Source organism: Homarus americanus, unplaced genomic scaffold (assembly GCF_018991925.1).
Source record: "Homarus americanus isolate GMGI-L3 unplaced genomic scaffold, GMGI_Hamer_2.0 scaffold38395, whole genome shotgun sequence".
Classification (NCBI taxonomy): Eukaryota; Metazoa; Arthropoda; class Malacostraca; order Decapoda; family Nephropidae; genus Homarus; species Homarus americanus.
In genome coordinates this window covers 440,866-466,262 of record NW_024731696.1, presented here as the reverse complement: position 1 = coordinate 466,262, position 25,397 = coordinate 440,866, and the positions used below count along the sequence as shown (strand labels likewise).

Genomic DNA, 25,397 nt, shown 5'->3' with positions numbered 1-25,397 from the left:
ACACCGCCCCACACACACACACACGTTTGAGCCTAAATTTGCTATTTGTATTTTATTTCTGACATTCATAGATCACTTAAACACTTATGAATACACTGGCGTTAATGGCCTCCCGACACTAGGGGTCGCGTCTGATCGTTAGAAGAAATTCTTAATGAAGATTGAAGGCAGACTACACAGTTGAAGTATAATAAAGATATCTCTACTTTTATCCATGAATGAGGAACAAATTTGCAGTAATGCAAGTTAAGACCTGCGCCGACTCTGAACAACTACTAATAAGGTGTTTGTGTGGTTTCGTCATGGACACGATTAGGCTTTATATCTAATGTTCAAAAGCCTCTAAAATCGTGTTAAAAACTTTATATAAATACTAAACCACGTATTGTCTGGGAGAGACGGCCGGGTTAATCAGCTATAGCGCCTACAACGAAAAAACAAAATAAATATGCAATTTTTCTTTGAGTAGTTGGCTAGTTAATCCGGTCGTTTCTCACTTTTACTTTTATCCTCTTCGCCACTGTTAGCCGCTTGGGTACTGGTTCCACGTTGTATCTGTACACTAAAGTCACAAAATACATAGAAAACCTTACACTTCTATGAACAAATCACGATGAAATGGGTTATTACTGCGCTGAAACTGTTAACATTATCCAATATGATTAAGTCGCAGTCATCAAAATTTCTAAACAATTAATGGACCATCGAATTGACGTAGATTGCAGAGAGAAATATCCTGTAAGGGTTATTATACATAGTGCCATACCCTATATTTTCCACACGAACACACAAATAATGGCGTCTAAATTCTTAGGATCTTGACTACTGGATGTATTAATTTGAAATCCTTCATTTTCTATATTTCGGAACAGTTTGTAAAGGTTAACTTCCAACACACTACCACTTGCCGTCACGGTCAACTCCATACTGGCCAGCTGCTCCAAGTGCTCCCTCGGACCCTCCCTCCCCGTCTGGTTATCCCTAGACTAAAAGTTCATCCACGTCTCCGCCTCCACCCACTTCCACCACTGACTGAACTGAACCATCTCCAGTGCGAACATATCAAAACATACGCTCTTGTATTGAAGCGCATGATATAAAGCGTCACTGGCTGCGTTGTCATAGTAAAATGAACATAAGGAGTCTGCAATAGGCCGGTTGGCCTATGCATGGCAGTTCCTGTCGAGAGTTACTACCACTCTCTATCATCCATGAATCTATCTAGCCTCCTTTTGAAACTTTCCAGCGTTCCAGCACTTACTACAAAGTTGCTAAGCTTGTTCCATTCGTCCACCACCCTATTTGTGAACCAGTTCCTTCCTATCCCCCTCCTAACCCTAAACTTATCCAACTTAAATACGTTGCTCCGAGTCCTATCCTGCTCGGATATTATAAGAACTTTATCTATATCCCCTTTATTGATTCCTTTCACCCACTTAAATACTTCTATCATATCTCCCCGCACTCTTCGTCTTTCAACCCGACTCTCACACCCTCTCTCACTACATCCTCACTTGCCCTATGACCTCCTCCTATAGGTTCCCAGCTGTTACCAACACCTCTTCCCTCCCAGACCAGATATCCCTCCTCCTAGTCACAGGCCTGGCATTTGACATTATTAGGGACCTGCCACTCTTTGCCATAAACAGATAAAATGTACCGGGAACTTTCCCCCCACACTCTCATCATTCTCTCACTTTATGTAACTTGACAAAACCTATGACCCTTCAGGCTTTTACGCCCTTTATGTACGAGTCATAAAGGCAAGTATGAACTTTTCATACTTCCCTGTTGGGCGCTGTAAACGCTTCTGCGCTTCACCTTGCACAGGATGTAAGGGGGTGCCCAATAAACTAGCCCCCTCGGGGGCAAATCTGAATCTGAATCTGAATCTTCGTCTTTCTAGGGAATGCAAGTTTAGTTTCTTTAACCTATCTTGATATGGAAGGTTTTTAAGTCCCGGAATCATTTTCGTCATTCTTCGCTGCACCGACTCCAGTGAATTGATATCCATTCTATATGGGCACCAAAAATGAACCGCATAATCGAGGTGCGGCCTTAACGGCGAACCTCGGTAATAATCACTTCACTGCATAGCTGGCGTGGCCATATTTGTTTTTGCATAAATTGACACCATAAGTATTGATGCCTAAGAAAGTCATAACTGAGATACTGAACCACCTCCTGATCGAAACTTATATCCAACACACGCTCTTGTAATAAGGACCGGATATTACATGTAACTAGTCACTAACAGGAATATAACACGAGTTGCTTCTGCCTGAAATAATGGGCAACGTTCTTTATGCAGCTGTTACAATACTCACCGATAGTTCCGAGAAATGTGGCTCCAAGCTCGACTCCAGCGCTTCGTTGCTTCGTTCGTGCGCTCCTGCCACTAGCAATTTTTGATACAAACGACAGGTTGTATTCCCAGCTGTAGAAGTTCTGCAAGATGAATACATTTTGAATAAAATACACATAATGTCATGAAATAATCAAAGATTGTTGCATATGCTAAATAAAGACCTTTTACTTTGTATATTACGAATCAGTTATCGTAAGATATGGCTTCAAGAAATATAGGCATACTATCATGACCTCACAATATTTACTACTATCTCTAAATTACCTACAATTCTTTGGAAGCTTTCACTCTCCTAGCTAAATTCAACTCTGGAAACTATCCAAACAATCACATTTCGAGGTCTTCCTTCTCTAAACCACAAACAACCTTTAAATATTATGGATATGAGAAACGACAACTCTTACTTTTAAGGATAGGGTTGTGGGATATGGGATGTTTGGTGTTCACTCAGGATGATGGGACGGAGAAAGGAAACTCACAATGTGCTCTCTGTATACATGTTGTATTGGATGTACAATGCAGCTTGGTGCTGGGAAGGCAGCATGGTTACTAGCGTGATGTAGAGAGAGCTGGTTGGTGAGGGTGCTCAGAGGAGGACAGCTTGTGGGTCGCCATGCTCGCCGGCGGGAGCGAGAACCGCCAGGCAGGCGGAGGTGGTGTTGCTGGCTGGTTGGTGTAGGTAGAAAGAGAGAGATCACCACGAGGTCAGGTCTTAAATAGCGGGGGGTAGGCGTGGCTTAGTAGTTGACCTCCGTGATGTATGGCGGCGCTGGTTGACCCAGACCACGAGGCATACACTGGGGAATTCGTGGGGTCGGCTACTCAGCGACAAACAGCGTTTGTGGGGGAGAAATCCACTACAGGGTCTCATCAATATACTTCATTCCAGGTCCATTCTGCAGGAAAGAACGACTTGGCGTAAATATTGTATACCCAGGCCAAGAATCGTAGGTCCCAAGGTCATCCAGTCCTCTTCAGGTGACAACAGAAAATAAATATTTACTGGCACTATAGAAGGATGGAGCACTCCATTGGTCGAACACTTAACACCATCTGTGAGGTAATTACTACACCACGCCAGGTCCCTCATAACACCATCTAAGGGAACTACTACATCACGTGAGTTCCTCCTAACACCATCTGGGAGGGAGTTACTACACTACGAGTTTGCTGTTCAACACCTACATTAATCTGTATGTTCACTGTATGTTCCTTTACCTTTCTCTAATGAAGGCTTTTGTTAAACCACCAATGTATGTAATAAGTCATTAATGTCCAATGTATATTTTCAGCCTTCGGGCTGCAGAATTTTTTCAATAAACCGCTAATAATTATAATTATAATTATTATTATTATTATTATTATTATTATTATTATTATTATTATTATTATTATTATTATTATTATTATTATTATTATACTGAACACCTTCACACCAAGCGATTGTAATGTTAACAAAATAATTACCAGAAGGAATAAAAGAAAGAAGACGAATAAATAAGCAAAATCCCCCTTCTATTGTTTTGCTCCTATTTTTTTAATAGCTTCAATGGGAACCCGGTACTGTACGGTTATTAAGAATTTTGAGAATTTAAGGTTGTAATAGAGTTAAGAAAATTCTGAGACACTTTTCTTCTGACTCACAAACGACCTTTGTTCCTAACCTAACCTAGTAGTTTGTGAGGGAAACTTTATAGAAGAAAAGTGTCTTAGAATTGTGTAAGCTATTGATTGTAAGCATAGAATTCCCAAATTTCTTGTATGAGCTGGATACTGTTGTATTGTCGAAAATATAAGTCTGAACTTTGAAATTTTTAGTCATTATTCGTTTTATAACCGTCCATGAATTTTTGGACGAAATTATGTTTTCCTGTATATCTAAATTTATTTTTTAATGGATTTTACATTAATTTTGGGGGGAAAACTCAAGAAAACCTTACTAACCTAACTCAAATTGTGTGGTAAAAACATGCGAAAAAAAGAATCAAACCTCACTTTACCTAACCTAACCTTCTCTTTGTCTAGGCAATTTTGTGTCATTTTGTGAAAACCAAAATAATTAAGAATCTGTAAAGTAACACCACGGAACTTTATGTTAATTTTGTTTTAGGGAGACAGAGCAGAATTAAAAATAAATTTTTGTGTTTTTGTCTCAAAATTTATATTTTTCCAGTTGCAGGTATCCCTCACTTTACTCATGTTCACTCCAAATATTTGCTTGTACAAATATTCTTTTCTTACGCCCTTTTCTCACTCTAGTATACAAAAGCTATGGTTCCATAAAAAATTTACCAAATTTATATTTAATTAATTTCTTTATGTGCTCGGTGCCAAATTACAGTAATTGGGTACTAAATTACAGTATGTAAGAACTAATTTACAGTAGTTAGGTAGGTTTGTTTGTGTAGTCAAGAACAGAAATGGGCTTTAACGGGCCATTAGGTAAATAAGGTAATTAATATATATTTTCTTTAGGCCCCATCACTTCTTTGCAAATGTTTAAATCTGTCACTGGAAATTTTGTAGCACAAACAAAGAACCTTATATTCATGCTGAACTGTAACCCTGCATAGTTTATAATACAGTACATGACAATTTAACTTTATATATATTATTATTATTACTATTATTCGAACTTGGAATAATGTTGCCTGATCTTCAAAATTTTCCCACTGTAGGAGCCTAATCTTAAAACCTACAGTCTTAAATTTCCAGCAATTCATTGATACAAGTACAGTAGATGTGTAGTTTTGAAGCTGTACTGTACAGTACTTTTTTTAAAAACGTTGGTATCAATAAACGAGCGAGCACAATATAAGATGTGAAAAAGTGGCGTCACTGCCAACTCTTGTTACGAACTAGTAAATACAGTACCGTGATGTTCTTTATATCACTACAGTACTAAAATAGTACTTTCACTGTGCAAATACTGTAAAGCTTTTACCATGGGTTTTAGCAGAGTGGATAGAACTGCAGAGTTTTTATTACTAGTACGTATTGTACCAATAAAGTGGATACAACAGTACCTTACATGTACATCTATTACTGGCTCCATCGCAGAGTGACTAACACAGCCAGTATTCATTATTTTGTTTTAATTATGGTGATTAGTCCACCTGGGCATAGGTCACTGACCCACATTGGGGCCTAGGGGGGGTGGGTTGAAAAATAAAATAAACTGAACAATACACAAATACAGCGAGAGACGATATATATGTTGTGTTGTCAAAGTAAAAGAAACAATTGAGACCCTGCAATTGTGTGTAAATGAGGCAGAGAGTCAGATCAGCAACCTGGGACAAGGTCACAATTTTTGTGATGCCTTATGGCAGCAGGGTCTACCATTAGACAACATATTATGCTTCCAATATCATCCCAGGCGGTAGTACCTCCCTGTTGGGTGGCTGCCTACCACCTACTACCTCAATAAGTGGATGAATCTTTGTTGATTACTACAGAATGATACTGTACAGTATTATAGAAGTAATAATAAAGTTGTCAGTGCTTGTTATTTCATACTGATAATACATGTTGTGTGCCACTTGTGTTGCCTGGCTAACTCGAAGATATTGATTTGTTTATCGTCTTATGTTATTGTCGCCATACAGAAAGGTTAACAGTACTGTATTTCAATACGTCTGTAACGCAAGCGACAGACAAGTTACAAGATACGCAGTTATTCTTGCTACCCTACATATAAACCTTGTATTTTTTGTTTAATGTTCTTCAGTTTTGTATTACAGTACTGTACAGTATATATATTGAAAAACTAGATTACACAAGTAAATCTTTGGATAAGGAAAAGGAAAGAATCACGTAAAAATGTCTATTTTATACAACTGTACAAAATGGTATTTCATCCAGTCTACCACATTCAGTTGGGCAAACACTGTTTCGGCCAATAATTCTGTCAACTTATAAATGGTCAAGAAACACAGTTTACAACAAAGTCAGATTCAGTGACATACTTTAGACCAAGACTTAACTGTTTTCAGTCTGAGTAAAATATGAATTAAAATAATCTTCAGGCATTCATCTAATAAAACCTAACCTCTTCATCAAATAATACTTTGCACAACATACAGTCTATGTATCAAGACACCTTAAATCAATATATCATTATTATATTACTACAATATAAACTTTTTTATTATATCTGGTACTCAGACTCAACTCAGTTATGCCATTGCCTAAATTCTGTCCCCTGGAACTGAACAAACAGACATGTCAGTTCAAGAGTCGTGATTGGTGATGAAGGCCTATACATCATGGGAAGAAATTTTATGTGCTTGATTGAATAAGTTTTGAAAGATTTTTTTTCTGTTTGCATCCTTGGGTACAAGATTATTATTAATAACTAACATCTGTAATGCATGTAAAATACAATAACCTCCTTGTGGCATGCACTAACAGCAATCTTCATTCAAGAGTGGATACATATCCTCTATGTTCCTTTATCACAGTAATCATGAGGCTCATTTATCATGTTATTTGAACAATTGCTCACAGTTGGTCAGTCCAGTAAGATCAGAGGTGGTAGTATCCGTAACAATAACAATTTCATGTCTACACATAAGCTTTCAAACACATGAATTAAACCAAAGAAAACTGCGATGTAAAGAAAAAAACCAGAAGATAAATGTCAGTCTTCTCACTCACATCATTTTTTATAATAATTTAAACTATGTGACAAATTTACAGTGGTGATCCTAAAGATACGATTTTGAAATTTCTCTTTTTTATAAAGGGAAAATTAACTACACAAGAAAAAAAATGCTCAAGGTTCTAAATTGCAAACCACATCATTAATACTGAGTTGTTTCTGGCTTAAGCCTCAGCATGCCACAAAATGCCACATTAGAGCCTCTGTTTTAAAGCATTATACAAGTCTTATGACCCAGTCCTACCCAAATTACCTTTGCCTGTTGTAATAATCGTCCACAACAGACTACAGGCATTTGTGATCCTGAATCTGGACTTTGATAAATTTATAATACTTTAAAGACTCAGCCTTGAATTATCTACTCTAAAGGTGGGTTGGTCATCTTACAGTAATGGCAGAATAAGGGACTGAAGTTCCTCACTCTATACTGGATATTTTAAATTCATATTAAAACTTGACAATGATGGCAAACTAAGATATACTGGAGAATTCACATTCACTGTGATCAGAAAACAGCACCTTTAGTTTTGATACAGGAAGTCAGTAGTGAAGATAGAAAATAATGATAGGAGTTCTTGCCAAAGATGTCGGCCATCCCAGGATAATGTGTCATTTGAGTCTTGCACTCTCACAGGACAGTGTGGAAACGTGTTGGGTCTGATTGGGTTTTGACGGACAAGAGAGGTAGTTGCCTGGATAGTCAAGCTGCCTTTCCTTGCCATTCTGAGGATTTATAACAGTCGGACAAGCAGTAACATAGTTTGCTGTAATATGCTGAAAGCCGATGATTTTTTTCATTTTATCAGCGTGTATATTTTCTTAACAATTTTGTAAATACTGTAGTCCAAAACAAATAATTGAACTCTACTTTTCCTCAGATTGCAAGGAATAGAATGGCTAAACAATGAAGGCACTTTGTGTGCTTGCGACCAAAATAATTCTCATAAATGAGTGTAAGGTGAGAAAAGCCTCTGATATGAATTAGCACAAATTATCATTTAATATGGCAATCTTTACTTATTTGTATAAAAGAAAAAATATAACAACATATTGATGATGGTTATGTTGCACAAAACAAGTTCTTACTTTAGTGTATCCACATACATGTCTTGGCACTAAAACAGCAACGCAATGAATTGGAACACAATTATTCCCATTCATCAACTTTACCTCCTGACTTTTAAAGCCTTTGGATAAGAACATCTGAGATCACAAAAAATTCCCTAACAACATCAACAACTTGCAAAATGAAATAATAATAATAATAATAATAATAATAATAATAATAATAATAATAATAATAATAATAATAATGATCTACCGGTATACAGGTGGCTATGGAGGGACGCATGTTGCAGGTTTAAAGGTTAAGGGTGTGTGCAAACAACATGCGACCTTCCTGCCCCAGTGATATCTAGACTATCCAACAGTTCTTAAACACTGACATTCCTAAACTACAGAGGATTGAAAAAAAAAATGAAAAGTGAAGCGATATGTGTAGAACGATCGTTAGAAGCTGCTTATTTCAGCAGTAACAGCCTTCAATGATAGTTTGTACAAAGTGGAGAGAAACAGTGTATTATATAATACAATATTAAAGATGTGAAAGACACTGTCATAACGTTGCCTCACCATGGACTTGCAAACAGATTTCATTTTCTCTGAGTATAAATTACAAAAATATTTAATCACTTTGTTCACATTTGGATAGTCACAATATGCATTGCGTGATTCGATAACGCAGGTGTGTTTTTTTGTTTGTTTTTAAGTACAGTAGGCATTACAATGTATTTGCATGTTGATGACCTGGATGGGCAGTAGCCAGCACACTATACATTGAGTGTTTGTCAACGAGGCACAGAGCAGGTCACACTCACTCCTCCCCACACACACACACCATCTGCCACCCTTACATGTATATATCTGTACATTTTATTATGCAACCATCAATACCATTGGTATCATTCACTTAGGTTCAATGATTCAAATAAGTATGTATATAATTTATCAGATGCCTTTAACAGTAGTGCTATGCACATCCAGAGCTGTATATCTGAATATCAGATCACAAAAACTCTGCATGGTACATCAGTAATCAATACTGAACTACTAATGCTGTTATATTGCAGAAAACACATGCAAGCAATATCTGCAGGATTTGAGTATCATAGTTCCATTATCATCAGTGCCTTTGGTGGTGGTCTTTGATTGAACTTTTTCATAGCTGTCTCTGCCATGTTTGCCTTTGGCCAGGTAAACAGCTGCCACGATATGCCGGGACATCTCAGTACAGTATAGGACACTGGTACAGGGTAAGCTGCCAAACCTTGCAGTACAACCTTGGGAGTGTGAGCTTCCTTTTTGACTGATGCCTAGGGCCTAGATGAATTTTTTTAATGTAACCAAGCACTTGTAGGCAACAGATGAGTTACACAGGGGCACAGCTGTAATCCTTCACAAGGCATTTCCTGCACTGCGGAACATAGTGCTACACAAGAAGCCAGCTCAGCGTCTGATATGACGCAAGAATGAGCTGTCCTGGGGCGTGTTGTTAGTCTTTAACTAGACGATAAATGTGATGTTGTGCACCGTGCTCTGACGTAGAGACCTCAAACACATATGCCACACACAGTAGTGTCTCTTGAGTATCCCGATTTGTCACTACCTGTAATGAGAATAAAATCAATTCAGGTGTTCTTTATAATAATAGTAATAATAATAATAATAATAATAATAATAATAATAATAATAATAATAATAATAATAATAATAATAATAATAATAATAAAAATAATAATAATAATAATAATAATGATGATGTACAGTACTGTGCTGGCAAACTCTGGTTATATTGGTACAATAATGCTATTTGTTTAATCCCTTCACTCCAAGACACCACTTTTATCAGCTTATTTGGCAAATTCTAGATGATTTGATTTAGCACAGAGAGATCCCTGTACACAAGGGGCTAATCACACATTTTCAAATGATTGTTACATCATTTGAAATTTTAAGCAAAACTAAAATACAGGTATGAGGGAGAAAGGATGATGATTAGAAACATGAAAGAAACACCAATAATCTTAAATGGATCACTGGTATACTCAAGGAATTAATCTGAATCACTTGAGGGAAGGGTTCATTGAAAGGCCACTTGCCTTTAATCTACAGTATTTAATTTAAACAAGCATACAAGAAAATATATTTTACCATCCTTAAGCTGCCCACAGGCTGTTTGACTGTCTTTCTATCAGTATATTGCTTCATTATAACTGGCTACTTCCACCGATCAGGTAACACATCCCATGGTGGCACATTGGAGGCCTAAAATGGGCATAGACTGAAAACCCTTGTGGGAAACACAACTGCCCTCAATCTTCCACAGAGGCCTTGTGAGAATGAATAAACATTGCCTGCACCACTAGACAAGAGACACACCATCATTAATTTTGTTATCATTGTAAAATGCCCGATGTGCAACAGAGTACAAGCCAAAAGACATGAATAAGTCAACAACATCAGTTGACCTGAAGAAGTACACCAGATGTGTCTGAGTCTATATGTCAGGCATTACTGAGGAAATTCCCCTAGATTGGCAGGATCCCCACACTACAACAGCAACTTACCTGCAAGATGGTAAAGTTCTCCAACACACTATTCATCATGTATTTCTCTGGTAGATGTTTGAGTTTATGGATGAAGTTGATCATGTATTCACACATGGGTGAGCGGTGGATGCGATACACAAACCGGCCATTCTCGAAACGGGCATACTCTGTCTCAACTTTCTCTACAACCTGTTTGCCAAATGAACACACTTTTGTGGAGCAGGTGATTGTCATATTCTCAGGACTTTCGTATCTGTGAGGGAGAAGGATATACATTAACAAGCTTTACTCCACAAATCATATCTTCTACTGATGTTTGCCATACAGGTACAGTAATATCTACGTTAGCCGGAATCCTTCAAACCCGTAACTCTCCGATAATCGGAATTACTGTAGTATAATTTTATCGGAAAATCGTTTCCAAAGCTGGAATTATTTTCTGGAAAACTATGAGAAAATTTTCCTGATACCTGTACCTGGAAAATTCCGGGGATGGGGGATTTTATTTTCCGAGTTTGAGAGATGAAAATCAGGTGCATTTTCTGGAAATTCCGAAAAAATATTTCCATTACCGGGTACCCGGAAAATTCCGGGGATGAGGGATTTTTTTCCCGGTTTGAGAGATGATGCAATGAGCAATTTACTTCCGAAAACTTTTTCCTTTACACGGAAAATTCCGGGGATGAGGGATTTTTTCCGGGTTCGAGAGAAGATTTAATAGGTAATTTCTGGAACTTCCGAGAAAAATTTTCCGTTACCTGGAAAATTCCTGAAAATTCCGGGGATGAGGGATTTTATTTCCGGCTTTGGGAGAGTCGTCTTATTACCCAGAAATCTCTCATTCCCGGAAGTGCTCTGCACCAATTGTTCTGGCTAACGTTGATATCACTATATGAAAAAGAATTTAAAATTAATTTTTTCTTATCCCTGAAGTTGTACTAAACCTGATGAATAATATTTAGAGGTTTCTCTGGAATGGATAGCTATGGAAAACTGAGGACAGACAAACAAACAGAAAGAAAGACACATGAATGGAGACCAATCCATATGTCCTGCTATTATTTAAAAAAAATAAGATTTGTAAGCATGAGAACAGCAAAAATGTGAATGTCCTAGAGATGTAAATGTCTAATTACACACTAAACATAATGATATGGAAGAATTTAATCCTAACAGCTCCCACATGAATTCATAGTGAGAAGGTATCTCTTGGTACAGTACTGTATACATGTATACAAGCTTTAGCACCAAAAAGTAACTCCCAAACCTTAACATACAATGTACCTAGAAAGTTATATATGCTCTGTTTATCAACACAGTATTTATTCCCATGCAGATAGGGTTGGGTTAGGTGTACAAAGACTCATATGAAAACCAAGTTAAACCAAGTTAAAAGAGTATACAGTACAAAATAAGCAGTATCTATAAATAGTAAACTAAACAAAAATTTATGAAAATGAAAGTGCACTGAAACTAAAACCAGTAATACTGTATAAGTTACTGATGCTGGCTACAAGACCATGAATTAGGACTTTCACACACTGTACATCAGTCAATTAGGTTTGTGCCCAGGTCAATCTTTCAAAATGTGTATAACTGCTTTTAGTTTTAGGATAAACCCACAAGAGATCTGCTCAATCTTTTAATAATTATCAATCCTTTAGAAGGCCAAGTATCCCTTAGGTATTTGTTTCTAGCTAATGCCAGAAGATTTTTTTTCAGTTGAGGGGAGTTCCCGCCAACATAGGGTTTCCTAGCCCTCAATTCACAGTACACTCCAAACTCAACATTCTCATCATATGTTGAAAATGATAATGGATGGAGTAATTGAATGATATCACCATATTAGGCAGAGAATAAAAGGAAAGTAATGAAGCTGAATTTAAAATGTTGAGATGAAATGGAAACAGATTTTACACTAATCAGATGTTTATAAAGATTACCTCTTGTGTTTAAGAATGAATTGTTCTATGACCTCCTTGGTGAGAAATTATTAATGATACAGAAGATGCTGCATCCATCTCTTAGGATGGACACATATATGATTCCGTGTCAGGTAGTCGAGGAAGACTGGACCACTACTCCAAGAATATAATTCATTATTTGATTAACATCTAATGTTACAATGCTTAAAAAAAAAAATGTTAAGTTACATGTGTGTCTTGTGTGATGGAATACAGGAATGATGAAAGAACAACAGTTGCGACTAAAAATACCACTTACTGGCTTGTAACGCCATAGAATGTGCCAGATTCATCCTGAATGTTGACATTTAGGTCAGCCCAGAACTTAACAAGGAAGAATGCATTTTGAGGTCCCTTGTCATAAAGCTCCTTTAGGCCACCTTTCTTCTCAGGGAACTTGTCATAGATTTGTCGAATGTCAACCGCCTAGAATTGAAGAAAAAAAATGACTTACATAATTATTCTAAATGACTTAACTTGTAATATGCATTCTATTATAAACAAAGCAGATCATTTGAAAGAGGTGAAAGGTTTATCTGTTAGGAAGATGGTTTGGAGGTGAGTCATGTACTGTAGTAGTAGAAGCATAAACTAAAGAGGCATTGATAAGAAAATTGTTGAATATGGTGCACACAACAGAAGTGATTATGAAGTCACATACGGTAGGTATTTAAAAAACAATATGAAATAAGTAAACCACAAAAACATTTGATTTACTCAGGCCCTTTTTACTAACATAATTATTTAAGAAAACAAATACTGTACAGTATACCTGCAGCAACACACTTGGTGAATTTTTAAGCCTTTAAGGAGTACTGCCCCCACAAATGCTCATAAAGAGGTACATTTACAAGATGATGATGAATATGATTATAAATACACATACTGTATACATTAATACATAAGAAGAACTACAACATAGTGTAAAAATCTACAATAATGTATGAAAAGGAAGCAGCACGTGTGAAGAATATAGAACATAAATGATGACAGCAAAAGTATCAAAGGCAACTACCTGGCCGCTTTAAAGCAGACAATGTTCATGTTGTAGTACTGTACAACCTCCCATATCCCAAATAAAATAATTTTGGGGGGTGAAAACAAGAAAGAAGGTACCATATGTCACAATGAAACTCAAAACTTACTGGTATGTCTATTAAATGATCAATGATAAGTCAGGTAAGATCAAATGCAGTGGAAGGAACTGGGCACATATTCAGTGAATGTGGTATTATAAAACAGTAATGTGAATGTGCTAAAATGAGGGAGGAAATGTTGAAGGGAAGAGCAACTTCCGTTTTACAATTTTACTTCAATATGAAGATTAGTTCTATGGTGACAGGACACCAGGTTGTATCAGTACCAATGTTAACTTACCTCTAATATGGGATCCGCATAGGTTGCTGGCCCTCCTATGTGTACAAATAGATGTTTCTGATACTGGAAAAAAAATGGAAGTAAGTTAAAACACAAAACACACCAACAGGGTGGCGAACATAATGTAAAGCTTTTATAATATTAGCTGGATGATAAAACTATATCCGAGCCTGAAATGATGAATCCACAAAGGACTCTTTCATTATGTTTAAATGAGTACTGTACTGTACAATGGGATTAATAAAAGAAAGATCTGGGTAAAGGTAAACTTTTTAATCACAACATTACTGTATTATCAATAAGGAAGCAAAGATGATGTGGTTTACTGAATATGCAACAAACTCTAACATTAAATAAATTGCACATACAAGAATATAGTTACTAAAGTGTGTTAATAAACAATTTGGCAGTGCTACATTATAATTTTACAGATAAAAATAACAATACAACAAAAGCTGTGCCAAGTGAGTAAAACAACACAAAATATAATTTGCTCATAAACAATATATCTGAGACACTAATAACTGCTAAAGCCAAGGTTATGATTTTACAAAGTTATGCTTGTTATTAAACTGATACATCCACTAATACACTGTACAAAGTTATGATTGTTATCATCATAACTGATGCATCCACTAATATACAGTACAAAATTATGGTTGTTATTAACCCCTTTCACTATGGGGCACCACTTTTAATGTTTTATTTGGGTAATGCCAGATGATTTTATTCAGCACAGAGAGGCCCCTCATACCCGAGGGGTTAAACTGACTTGTCACTATATTAATATGCAGTACAGTATATATAAAAGATGGGTACTTTTAATTAAATGATAAAAAAAATAAGTGCTTGTGAAACAATGTCGTCCATGCAGATCCACCCTGGCCAATGTACAGTACCTCTCTATATACTGTATCCCTAAATGTACCAAGTACCTGTACCATGAAAATCTGATAATTAGAAGATTTGATTCTATAAACAAAAATTCACAGACAGAGATACACCAATGATTGCCCTCTCCCTCTTACCCATCAGAGCCAGGAGTTGGGGGAGGGGAACAAATTAAATATGCTAATGAACAAGACTGTGCTAATATTTACACTGTTGGTGATCCAGGTACAGTACAGTAAAACAATTTATCATACAAGTTACTAAACAACATTTCACTGCTAGTTTATGTTGCAATTGAGTTTACCTTAGTCAATTAACTGTGACAGTGAGCATAACACTATCAACACACACACAAAAGTAAAAAATACTTGTGTTAAAATATTTCAAGAAAGCAGACCTATAAAACAATGTATAAGATTTTAGTGCTGTAATTTCACTGTAATTTCAAACAGTTTAGAAACTTTATAAATCACAAAAATTTACTTTGTTACAGAACTGGACTTACTGTGTCGGGATCTCTCTGAGACTCCATGAAGGCGCTGAATTCAACAAGTCGCAATTTCTGTGTAGCGATGGATCTTCCCTCCCATGCTGGTACTGTTACAGATGGGGCAGCAGCAGGCTGAAGCAGGCCACCCATGCCCCCCACGGGAGGTTTAGTCTCTCCGCCCATACCAAACGGAGACTGAGCAAAAGGCTTGACACTGAAACCACAAAATTCATTAATACAAGTAATTTATACCTTGATACAAAGGTGAAACAACAGTGTCTCAAGGAGTGAAAAAGACACAGTCTTTGTGATAAGTAAGAAAGGATATTTTGGTGTTATACTTTAATGAAAAAAATCTAGTTTATTTGAAGTTTATGTTCATTTCTTTCAATCTTTACAGTACAGTCAATTAAATTATTGTTCCGTATTTTATTTACCTTAACTTAGATTTAAATAATTTTATCAAAACAGGCACGAGACTTACTCCTGACTTGTCCCAGCCTGTAATCCTCCTTGCCAGAAAGCACTGGCATATGACACTGGTGGTGGGGGTAGACCAAGTGACGTCTTGCTGTGCATCGCTGTCGCAGAGACAATCTGCGCAGATGACATGGAGGACATTGTGTGAAGTGCCTTCTCTTTTGTGGCAGCATCCTGCAAATGGTTGGATAATTATAAATCTATATTCTTAGTGCTATGACTACTGTACTTTGGTGGATATTGAAAAAGAAATAAAAAAAGTAAATAAATAAAATACCCTGCAAGTGAAGGCCTTATTTGTCAAGCTAGGAAGCAACCCTTTCATATTGATGTCATCAATTTTCTGACTAATGTCTTTGCTGGGTGGAAAACATAACCAGTATCTGTGTATGGATAATATTGTATACTGGTTCTGTAAGAACCTTTCTATTTTTATCAACACCTCAGGTAGAAATTTTAAGTGATGGAACTGCAGGTATTGAAAAGATTGCAACATTTATTTGAAAGATGATCCTGATACTATTTCATGGAGTCATTTGCTGATGGAAGACTTGGGCAGCAGAGAATTAAATTTCTTGGGTAATCTTAAATTCATATGAGACAAAAATCCTGGACAAAAAGATATGTCTTTGGGTTTTAATATATTGTAGACCAGTTTGTAAACAGCTTCAAAATACAGTAATGTATTAATTAATTTTCTCTCTGGGGTAGTCTTTGATTACTTTAAGGAGATGTGACCCAGCCTGGCCAGCTAAGAGGATGCTTGAAAGTCTTACATTTAATACCAAGTTTCCACTCTGTAAAAGTGGGTTGGTGATAGGAAGAGCATCCAGCCATAATACTGGCTTCAAATTCACCTGATGGCAACTGGGACACCATGCCATCATGGCTAAACCATGCAAGTATAGAAAATGGTTGTAAACCATGACAAGAGAAGCCATCAACTTTTGCTAACACTCAACAGTGCCCATCACTGGCTACTAAGCATTTTTTTTTAATTACAAAGATATTACAACCCATTTTATGACGAGCTCATGAAACTTTACATAAACCCTAAAACTAAATGAATGAGTAAAGAGGAGGAAAAATTCTTAAACTGACTGGATATACCCAATCTGAAAACTAATCAGTACAGTACAGAACAGTACAGTACAGCACAGTACAGTACAGTACAGTATAGAACAGAACAGAACAGAACAGAACAGAACAGTACAGTACAGTACAGTACAGTACAGTACAGTACAGTACAGTATAGTATATACAAGTCCAGCCATATTTTGATAGTACAGGTATTGTATCAATAAATTCCTTGGTAGTGATAATTTAATAATAAATTTTGGGGGGTATTTCTGTCTAAAGGTATACAGTATTGGGCAATGATTTCTCGTCCATCATCTTATTAGCTCTGTCACATCCATATTATATCACAAAACTAGTGTGGAACCTACAAATATACACACTGACAAGATAAAGAAAACGTGTAACTGTTATCTCTGACATCATGTAAGTTTTACAATTAGTCATGGACTCTAATGGCTATGAAAACCAAAAATTAAATCCAGTTCTGTAATGCAAATACAATCAAGGGAGAAAGTATAATGTTTCAATTTGTGGATTCTCAGACCTCAGGTAATAAGTTTTTTCCTCACTTGGATTAAAGAAGATACTACTGTACTCAATCAATCAGATTACCGTCCTCATATCTGAGGGTTGGCGACCACAGTCCTCCACTCTAAATGTTCTCAGGCTCTACACAACCTGACAATTCACTAAATTATGCCTAACAGATACATTACTATGCTGAACACAGAAAACATTTAACTTTATTAACAACAGCTTAAGGTTTGGAGGGAATTACCATAAAATGACATTAGTTCTCAAATCCCAGGCAATTTTTCAAAGACTGATCCTTCCCATTTTTTTATCTTAGTGTTTTTCAACCATGTTTAGTCTCTTTAGTCTTTTCTTGTCTTCCTGCTGTTACATGCTGCACATAGGAAGTATATAGTATGTATACAGATATTTTCTTGTGTATTAATCTTTTTTATTTTATGTTTTGATGCAAGTACAATTATAGTACATTACTCCATACAACTATTTTTCTTCTTCTTTTTTAGTTAGTATTTTAGTTTATATAAGATTTTCTTAGTATCGTTTCTGCCTTTGAGTTGTGAAGATGTACGATGATTGAGCTAAATTTTATAAGCTTTTATTCTGCATTTGTCACTATTCCAAGTCAAGGAAAAGACTTAAAAACTAAACTGTGCAACTAGTTTCACATACACTTAAATTGTATACACATTTTATCTAAGACTTCATAATACTGTGTAGTGAGACCTCTATTTAATGGACTATATGGGAGAGTGTAGTCCATTATATCGAGGTCCATTAGATGTGAAACCTTCATATAACGGACTATTCCCATTAGATTGATGTCTGTTAAATGGATGTTTAATTGTACTGTATATATGATCGACCCTTACACCAAAAATGTGTTACTTGTGTAATAAAGTATATTGTTAGTTTAGAAGAATGTATAGTAAAAATAGCTCAAACACATTACTTCCAAATGGGAAGAACTATACAGACATGATCACTGCAACAATCACTTGGATTAAATTACTCTAAAATTTGATTATCTGAGTGAAACTGATTCCTCCTCTAAGAATAAAAGTTTGAAACAATAGACAAACTAATAAAAATAAAAAAATACTTGCCAGTCTCAACATTCCGCCATTGTCATCAGACGTGCAGCCCTACAACAAGGTACAAACACAGGTAAGTAAACATACAAATTATTTCACACAGGCTACCTAGCTGCAATCTGTCACTTTTGTAATTAGACATAATTATATATTGTATATATAAATATACATATTCTGCTACTTAAGTTATGGACGACTACCACATTTAAGTGAAATTATTTTAAATTTAAATTTATTTTAAAATCTGATAATTAAAAGATATTCATGTACTGTAATACAATTCCTATACAGCACAGTATTTGTTATAAAACTTTAAATTAAAAAATTTTGCTAAAAAATCACTAACATGAATAACAAATTCCTGTACAAAAAATTTTGTCATCTCAAAATAAAGTGAGCAACTATATTGCAACAATGAAGCCAGTTTTAGTAGGCAAAAAAGCATTATTAAAGTGCTTGCTGGATTTGAGCACATACTGTATGTGATAAGGATTAGGGTTATTACTCACAAAATGATCAATCCAAACTTACACAAATATCAACCACTGTTCAATAATATATTTCATAAATGTACGACATGGAATTCATGAATTAGAGTCTCACGCATATTTCCTGCTACTGTATGCACAAGCTATGTACAGATATAGTGAATACTCGATATTTATTTATTTTGAGATGTTTTCTATCCCCCACAAGACAAACAGTATAGTACAGTGTACAGATATGAGTCAGAATACCAAGAAAAAAATACTTCATTTATCTAAATTCTGAAGTTACAGCACAGTATATCTCAATGGAAATACTGTCTTCTGTATCCTACAAGAATCAAAACAGGATACCGTATAACTTGATGAAATTTCCTACTGTAAGGATGTGACTACTGTATCTTCAAGTTCCCATCATACTATATGTAGTACAGTACACAGTGTTATGTGTTAATATCATCTACTACAGTACATCAGTTTGGTCTCTACTGGTGATGATGAGAATATCAATACCATGATACCATTAAAGCAAATTTCTATGCAATAAAAGTACCAAAGACACAAAGAGAACAGGATTACAAGCAACTGTACACTAATACTACAGTATATTTTATATTATCATACCAAGAAATGATGATACCATACCGTAATTTCCAGATACTGTATAGGGTTAAAATTTAAATATCTTGATACCATACTAAAGTACATTGTACTAAGATTCAGTACCCAATATATTCAGATACCATAACAACAAGAGGTAGTCATCATACCAAAGTATCTTGATACAATACCAAGAGTAGCATTGCAATATTTTAACGAGATGTAGTATGGTGTTATATCAAAATATCTTGATACCATAACATCAATATGCATTAAATTGTGACAATACAATACAGAAGTAAGATAAGAGAACAGTATATGACGCTAGGCTAGTGTGGTACTGACTAGTGCATGAACGAAGCCTTCCCTTTCCCCTCAGACAGGTAAGAGTGAGCATATCTGGTGTGCAACTAGAGTGTATAGACTACTGTACTAAAGAGATGTACATCGCAAGTACCAAGGTGCAAATTTTGCAAACATTGTACAATACTGCCTCACCACTCGGCTCTTGCAAGTGCTCTCAAACGGAGAAAGATAGCGAAAAGAAACCAAGGATGATAAAATAAGGAAAACCAAAACAAGTGGCTGAATGAACGTCTACTGCCCCAAAAGCAGTGCTGGTGAGACTGGGTGCAAGAGTAACCAGGAAGAGATTTTTCTTTCCATGTTTTTTTTCTTATTTAAAGAATATATTACAACAATGAGAGGAAGTGAGTGTGTCAAGTGCACGTGCCCCGGGGAGGTGGCTGTGGCCATGGTTACGTTAGGTGAGGGTCACACTATAATGTCCTGCTGAGGAACAAAGCAAAGACTCCAACCTCACCCCCGCCCGGTCTTACCCCTGGTACATCCTGCAAAAAGAGAATTTCACTTGTGAGTCTAACAGGAAAAAAAAGCATACTGGATACCGTACCTGCTTTGTGAAATAAATAACATCTACAATGAAATCCGTGTCACTGAGGCTGAATACTGTAGTGCACCACAATATGAAAAAATTATGTTAAAAGAAGCTGCTTTTCTCTATTAAGAACATAAGAACATAAGAAAATAAGGAGTCTGCAATAGGCCGGTTGGCCTGTGCATGGCAGCTCCTGTCGAGAGTTACTACCACCCTCTATAATCCATGAATCTATCTAGCCTCCTTTTGAAACTTTCCAGCATTCCAGCACTTACTACAAAGTTGCTAAGCGTGTTCCACTCGTCCACCACCCTAATTGTGAACCAGTTCTTTCCTATCTCCCTCCTAAACCTAAACTTATCCAACTTAAATCTGTTGCTCCGAGTCCTATCCTGCTCGGATAGTATAAGAACTTTATCTATATCCCCTTTATTGATTCCTTTCACCCGCTTAAATACTTTTATCATATCTCCCCGCACTCCACACTTGCAAATATTTGTGTTGAAATAATTCCTTGTGCAATTATGCTATTATTCATTTCTCTACTGTACCAGGGGCATATCAAATCCTGTATTAGTTATACGAGTTTATGTTGTATACCAGACAAATTAACTCAAAACCTTTATCTAATGCAGTAGCCCTTGGCCCATGTCTCACCCACGAATAAAAAAAAATGGGACTTTTTGGTTTGATGAACCGCAATTTTTTAAAATAAAAATTCATTTATCTGATGCAGTTTTACATTCTGATTTCAAATATACAGGTGCCATATATATATTTTCTTGGAGACAATATTAGAAAGCACCGAAATGATTACAGTGTATTTGAACTGAGAAATATCGTGTAGAATTTTCTTAAAACAGCTCTTCAGGTTAGGTTAGAATAAGTTAGATTAGGTAAGGTTAGAGTAGGTTAGGTTGGATTGGGTTGGGTTAGGTTAGATTAGTTTAGGTTAGGATAGATTAGAATAGGTTAAATTAGAACAGATTATGATAGATTAGATTAGAGTAGGTTGGGTTATGCTACACTAAACTAGGCTACGTTCCTGAAAATATAAAATGATGGGCTGTTCGACATTTGTTACGTTTATCAGGCTAGCCTCTTCTATTCACTTCTAAATATTTCATTTTTTACCCTTTTCAGTACTTTATACTATTTTCTAAAAAAAAAATATATATAGTTTCAAAATCAGAATGTACCACCATTCAGATCCTAAAAGAAGAAAAAAAACATTAACTACAGTAAATTATGAAGGACCTATTTATAACCACACCAGACAAAAACAGCTACTGTATAAAGAACTAATTAAGTAGAGGAATGTATGTGTGTGAACGGTACTCCATATTATTTAGGTTAAGTTCGTTTATATTCTCTACCATCTTAAATAGTTAGCCCTGTTATTGTTCTACTAAATCTCTTTACCCTTTCTCCAACACCAGATTGACATTCTTTAAATTAAACTAACCTTGGAATTCTATTAAAAAATTATCAGGAAATAAGGTGGCGACCACCTCACTCTTTTCTTACAACTTATTCGAGGGTAAACGTTAAGTTCAGCTCCACAACTTGTTTTTTATATTATTATTATTATTATTATCATTTTTTAATGACAGTTTGGTAAAGTCAGCCAAAGATGCACCTACCCCACCCTAGGTCTCGTGCTCGCAATTTTACCTGGTAATAGTTGGTAAAGGAAGGCTGTATGTAAAGGTGATTGTGATTGGTGGATCTGTTTTCGGCTGTATCACTGTCAGGTTAATTATCAAACAAACCAAAGGTATATTTTTTATAATAATAAACTATTCATTGTTATTTAAGGTCATTAGAAGTTTCAAAATGTTCGTATATTTGCTTAAATAATGAAGAAATTATATTAATGAATTGGCAACTTTACAACCACAGCTGCCACAAGATTCTCACATCAAATTTTCTTCATTATTTAAGCAAATATACGAACATTTGGAAACTTCTAATGACCTTAAATAACAATGAATAGTTTATTATTATAAAAAATATACCTTTGGTTTGTTTGATAATTAACCTGACAGTGATACAGCCGAAAACAGATCCACCAATCACAATCACCTTTACATACAGCCTTCCTTTACCAACTATTACCAGGTAAAATTGCGAGCATGAGACCCAGCGTGGGGTCGGTGCATCTTTGACTGACTGTACATGTTCAGCTTAGTCCTGTTGTCTGATCATTTTACTACCATCCCCAAATTTACACAAAGGCTAGAAAAATAATTACAAATCTAGCGAAGCAGAGTGGAAAAAATTTCTTTATTCGTCCTGGTCGTCAATACAAATCTGCATTTGGGTGACAAAGAAAAATAATTTGACAAGTATAGAATTTGCCAAGGTTCAAAAATTAATATTTACTTGCTCTCCCACCAGATTTTTCATTCTGTATCACTAAAACAAATGTACAATATTGATAAAGATCTTGTCAAAAATATAAATTATCTGGATATAAATTCTGTAGGTGGAATTAAATTTATTTACCAACATAAGTATATTACCATGTTTTAATCCCAGATAAAATTAAACACATCGCAATGCTTCAATCACCTAAATGGGATTAGTGTTAAGCTTAAATAAGTACAGGTATTAATAATTTTTTTCCCTCTAGTATTGTAGCTACCCGGCAAACAGCGGCCATATGGCGACACTTGGTACCCCAGAGAATTTCTGATTTACTGTAGTTTTGCCAGGTGTCCATAGAATAACTTAAGGTTTGGAAGATTAACTAATGCTTATACTGTACCTCGTTATGTGCGATGCTTTTCAAATTAATATTCTGTTAATCGACATATCTTGGTTTTGAGTTCACTATGTATATACTGACAATGTTTAAATAGCCAAGCAAAGCTAAGAGATTACGAAAATTTCAGTGGTTGTAATGTACAGTTTCAAAACTTCAGAAATAAATACCCGAGAACAAAACAGAACTACAAACAAACTGTATTTGAATCAAAGTGGTAATTAAAATCGTATGGCCTATACCCTCCCGTGAAAAAAATGCATACGCCATAGAGGTGGATACGGTATGAGTTACAGTATGTATAATTATTTCTAATTAAAACTTTTTGTTACAACCAAGAGCTCTCACCAAACAGGTATTTATAAACTAACCAAATTAATTTATAACGACCTTAGACAAAAATAAACTCCAATAAAATACATTCATATGCAACTTGGTCTTATTTTTATTTAACACAGTAAAGTAAGTCTTGCATACCACCAACATGGTCCTCCTAAAATGGGATAAAAATTAAATAAACCACCAATTAACGTTAATATTCCCCTTTAGATACATTTCTTACTTGTGTATGCAATTTAGAGTTTCATGTTCAAATTAAATCTTTTGACTGTGGAAATGTAAAAAGTAAAACAATATTCTACACAAATATGAACTGCAGATTATATTTGGGTTGTGCTTTTTTATATGTACATTTCCGCAACAACAAAAATAAACCTTTACTATTAAACTCTGAATTGTATCCGTAAATAAGAAATGTATCCAAATCAATTACGGCTCTTGGTGTTGGTTTGTTGGTTACGTATTTCAGGACCACCACCATCACCACCACAGCTGTTCTGGACCAAAGTAAAGGAACTGTGGCTGCATCAGAAAGTGCTCGTTAAACGCAACATAAACATTTCTAGCTATATTATAAGGTCACAGGTCGAGGCGTGTGGTCAGTTCCGGAAATACCAGAGGAATAATAATCAGTGTAATCATAGCATATATTCTCAAGAGTTCTTCCACTTATCCACCGTCTCTCAGGATATATAACACCATTATTACACTCTTGCTGCGGTAAAAAAAAAACGCAATTCCCGCACAGTTGTTTTCCATGAAGAGACACTTAAACAACCTACCAGTCCACCATAATCACGCTTTTGTCGTCTTCGTGTAAAGCACAACCGGCTTCGCTTCCTATATTTTCAACCCATTTCCATGGTCAGAGGAGGAGGAGGAGGAGTGACCTTTAAGATGAGGAGGGTTTGACCTGTGAGGAGGAGGAGGATGTAAGAGGAGTATTGGAGGAGGTGCTCACCTTAAGCTTGGCCTGGATCTCCCTCAGCTTGCGTCTGGCCAGCACCTGGATGTGAGAGGACACTTGCTTACGAGTCCGCGTCTTGCCTGTCCTTAGCTTGATGTAGCGGGCGATCAGCTCGTTCCGGCCTGCGGGGGGACAACAGTGGTCAGTTATCTACACCATTCGTCTTCACATGTGATAACAAACAAGTTCATATCCTAGCTACAGTTGTCAATAATAACAAGATAATATTCTAGTTACAGTTATCTTTACGGTATCGGCGCTGAAAACCCGTATAACCTCAGTTGCCTGGAAAACCACCTTCTCGGTAATTTTCACAACCATTTTAATCTATTGTTGCATCAAAATTTCTGCCACCAAGAAGTAAAAGCTTAAAATACACGAACTATTACTTACTATCTAAAAATATCAAGGTCGAGAAGCTGGGAATGGAGTGAAAATTAATGTAATATAAATAAAAACAATTTCCTCGACTACTGTACTGTATAATATAATGGAAAATGGCTTCAAATCGTTTTATTATATTTACTTCACATAACAGTAAATGCTTCACAACACACACAAAAAAAACCCATTGGTGCTTTTAAACGAATTTTACACAAAGTGGTTAATTCTGTGTAGACCCTCAGTATTAGGGCGGAGTAAATCCCTGTTTCCATGCTGGTGGTACACGTTGATGTGGCGCTTGGCTGATAGGCTGCAGTGAGATGCCCACAACACCACTACACATTTTCCCCAGAGGCGGCCGGGTTCATCAACAGGTGGTGGTGGGTGATGCAAGTAAGTGTGTGTGTGTGA

The 25,397-nt window shown here is 36.0% G+C and overlaps 1 protein-coding gene across 6 annotated transcripts in view; it reads right to left on the bottom strand.

The window, feature by feature from the left end:
* Positions 1 to 6,185: 6,185 nt before the first annotated feature.
* The window catches only part of LOC121867816 (transcriptional enhancer factor TEF-1-like), a 159,833-nt gene continuing 140,621 nt past the window's right edge, over positions 6,186 to 25,397 (bottom strand). For 4 of the 6 annotated variants that reach the window (XM_042367937.1, XM_042367942.1, XM_042367940.1 and 1 more), the window contains 9 exons: positions 24,597 to 24,724; positions 20,471 to 20,482; positions 18,559 to 18,597; positions 15,846 to 16,015; positions 15,377 to 15,575; positions 13,981 to 14,043; positions 12,863 to 13,029; positions 10,658 to 10,892; positions 6,186 to 9,696 (listed from right to left, as the gene is read on the bottom strand). In XM_042367937.1, coding sequence (XP_042223871.1) covers positions 9,583 to 9,696; positions 10,658 to 10,892; positions 12,863 to 13,029; positions 13,981 to 14,043; positions 15,377 to 15,575; positions 15,846 to 16,015; positions 18,559 to 18,597; positions 20,471 to 20,482; positions 24,597 to 24,724 — 1,127 coding nt within the window. In that variant the 3' untranslated portion in view covers positions 6,186 to 9,582. The remainder of the gene's footprint in view (positions 9,697 to 10,657; positions 10,893 to 12,862; positions 13,030 to 13,980; positions 14,044 to 15,376; positions 15,576 to 15,845; positions 16,016 to 18,558; positions 18,598 to 20,470; positions 20,483 to 24,596; positions 24,725 to 25,397) is intronic. The other 2 variants (XM_042367939.1, XM_042367938.1) reach the window with 2 other exon arrangements.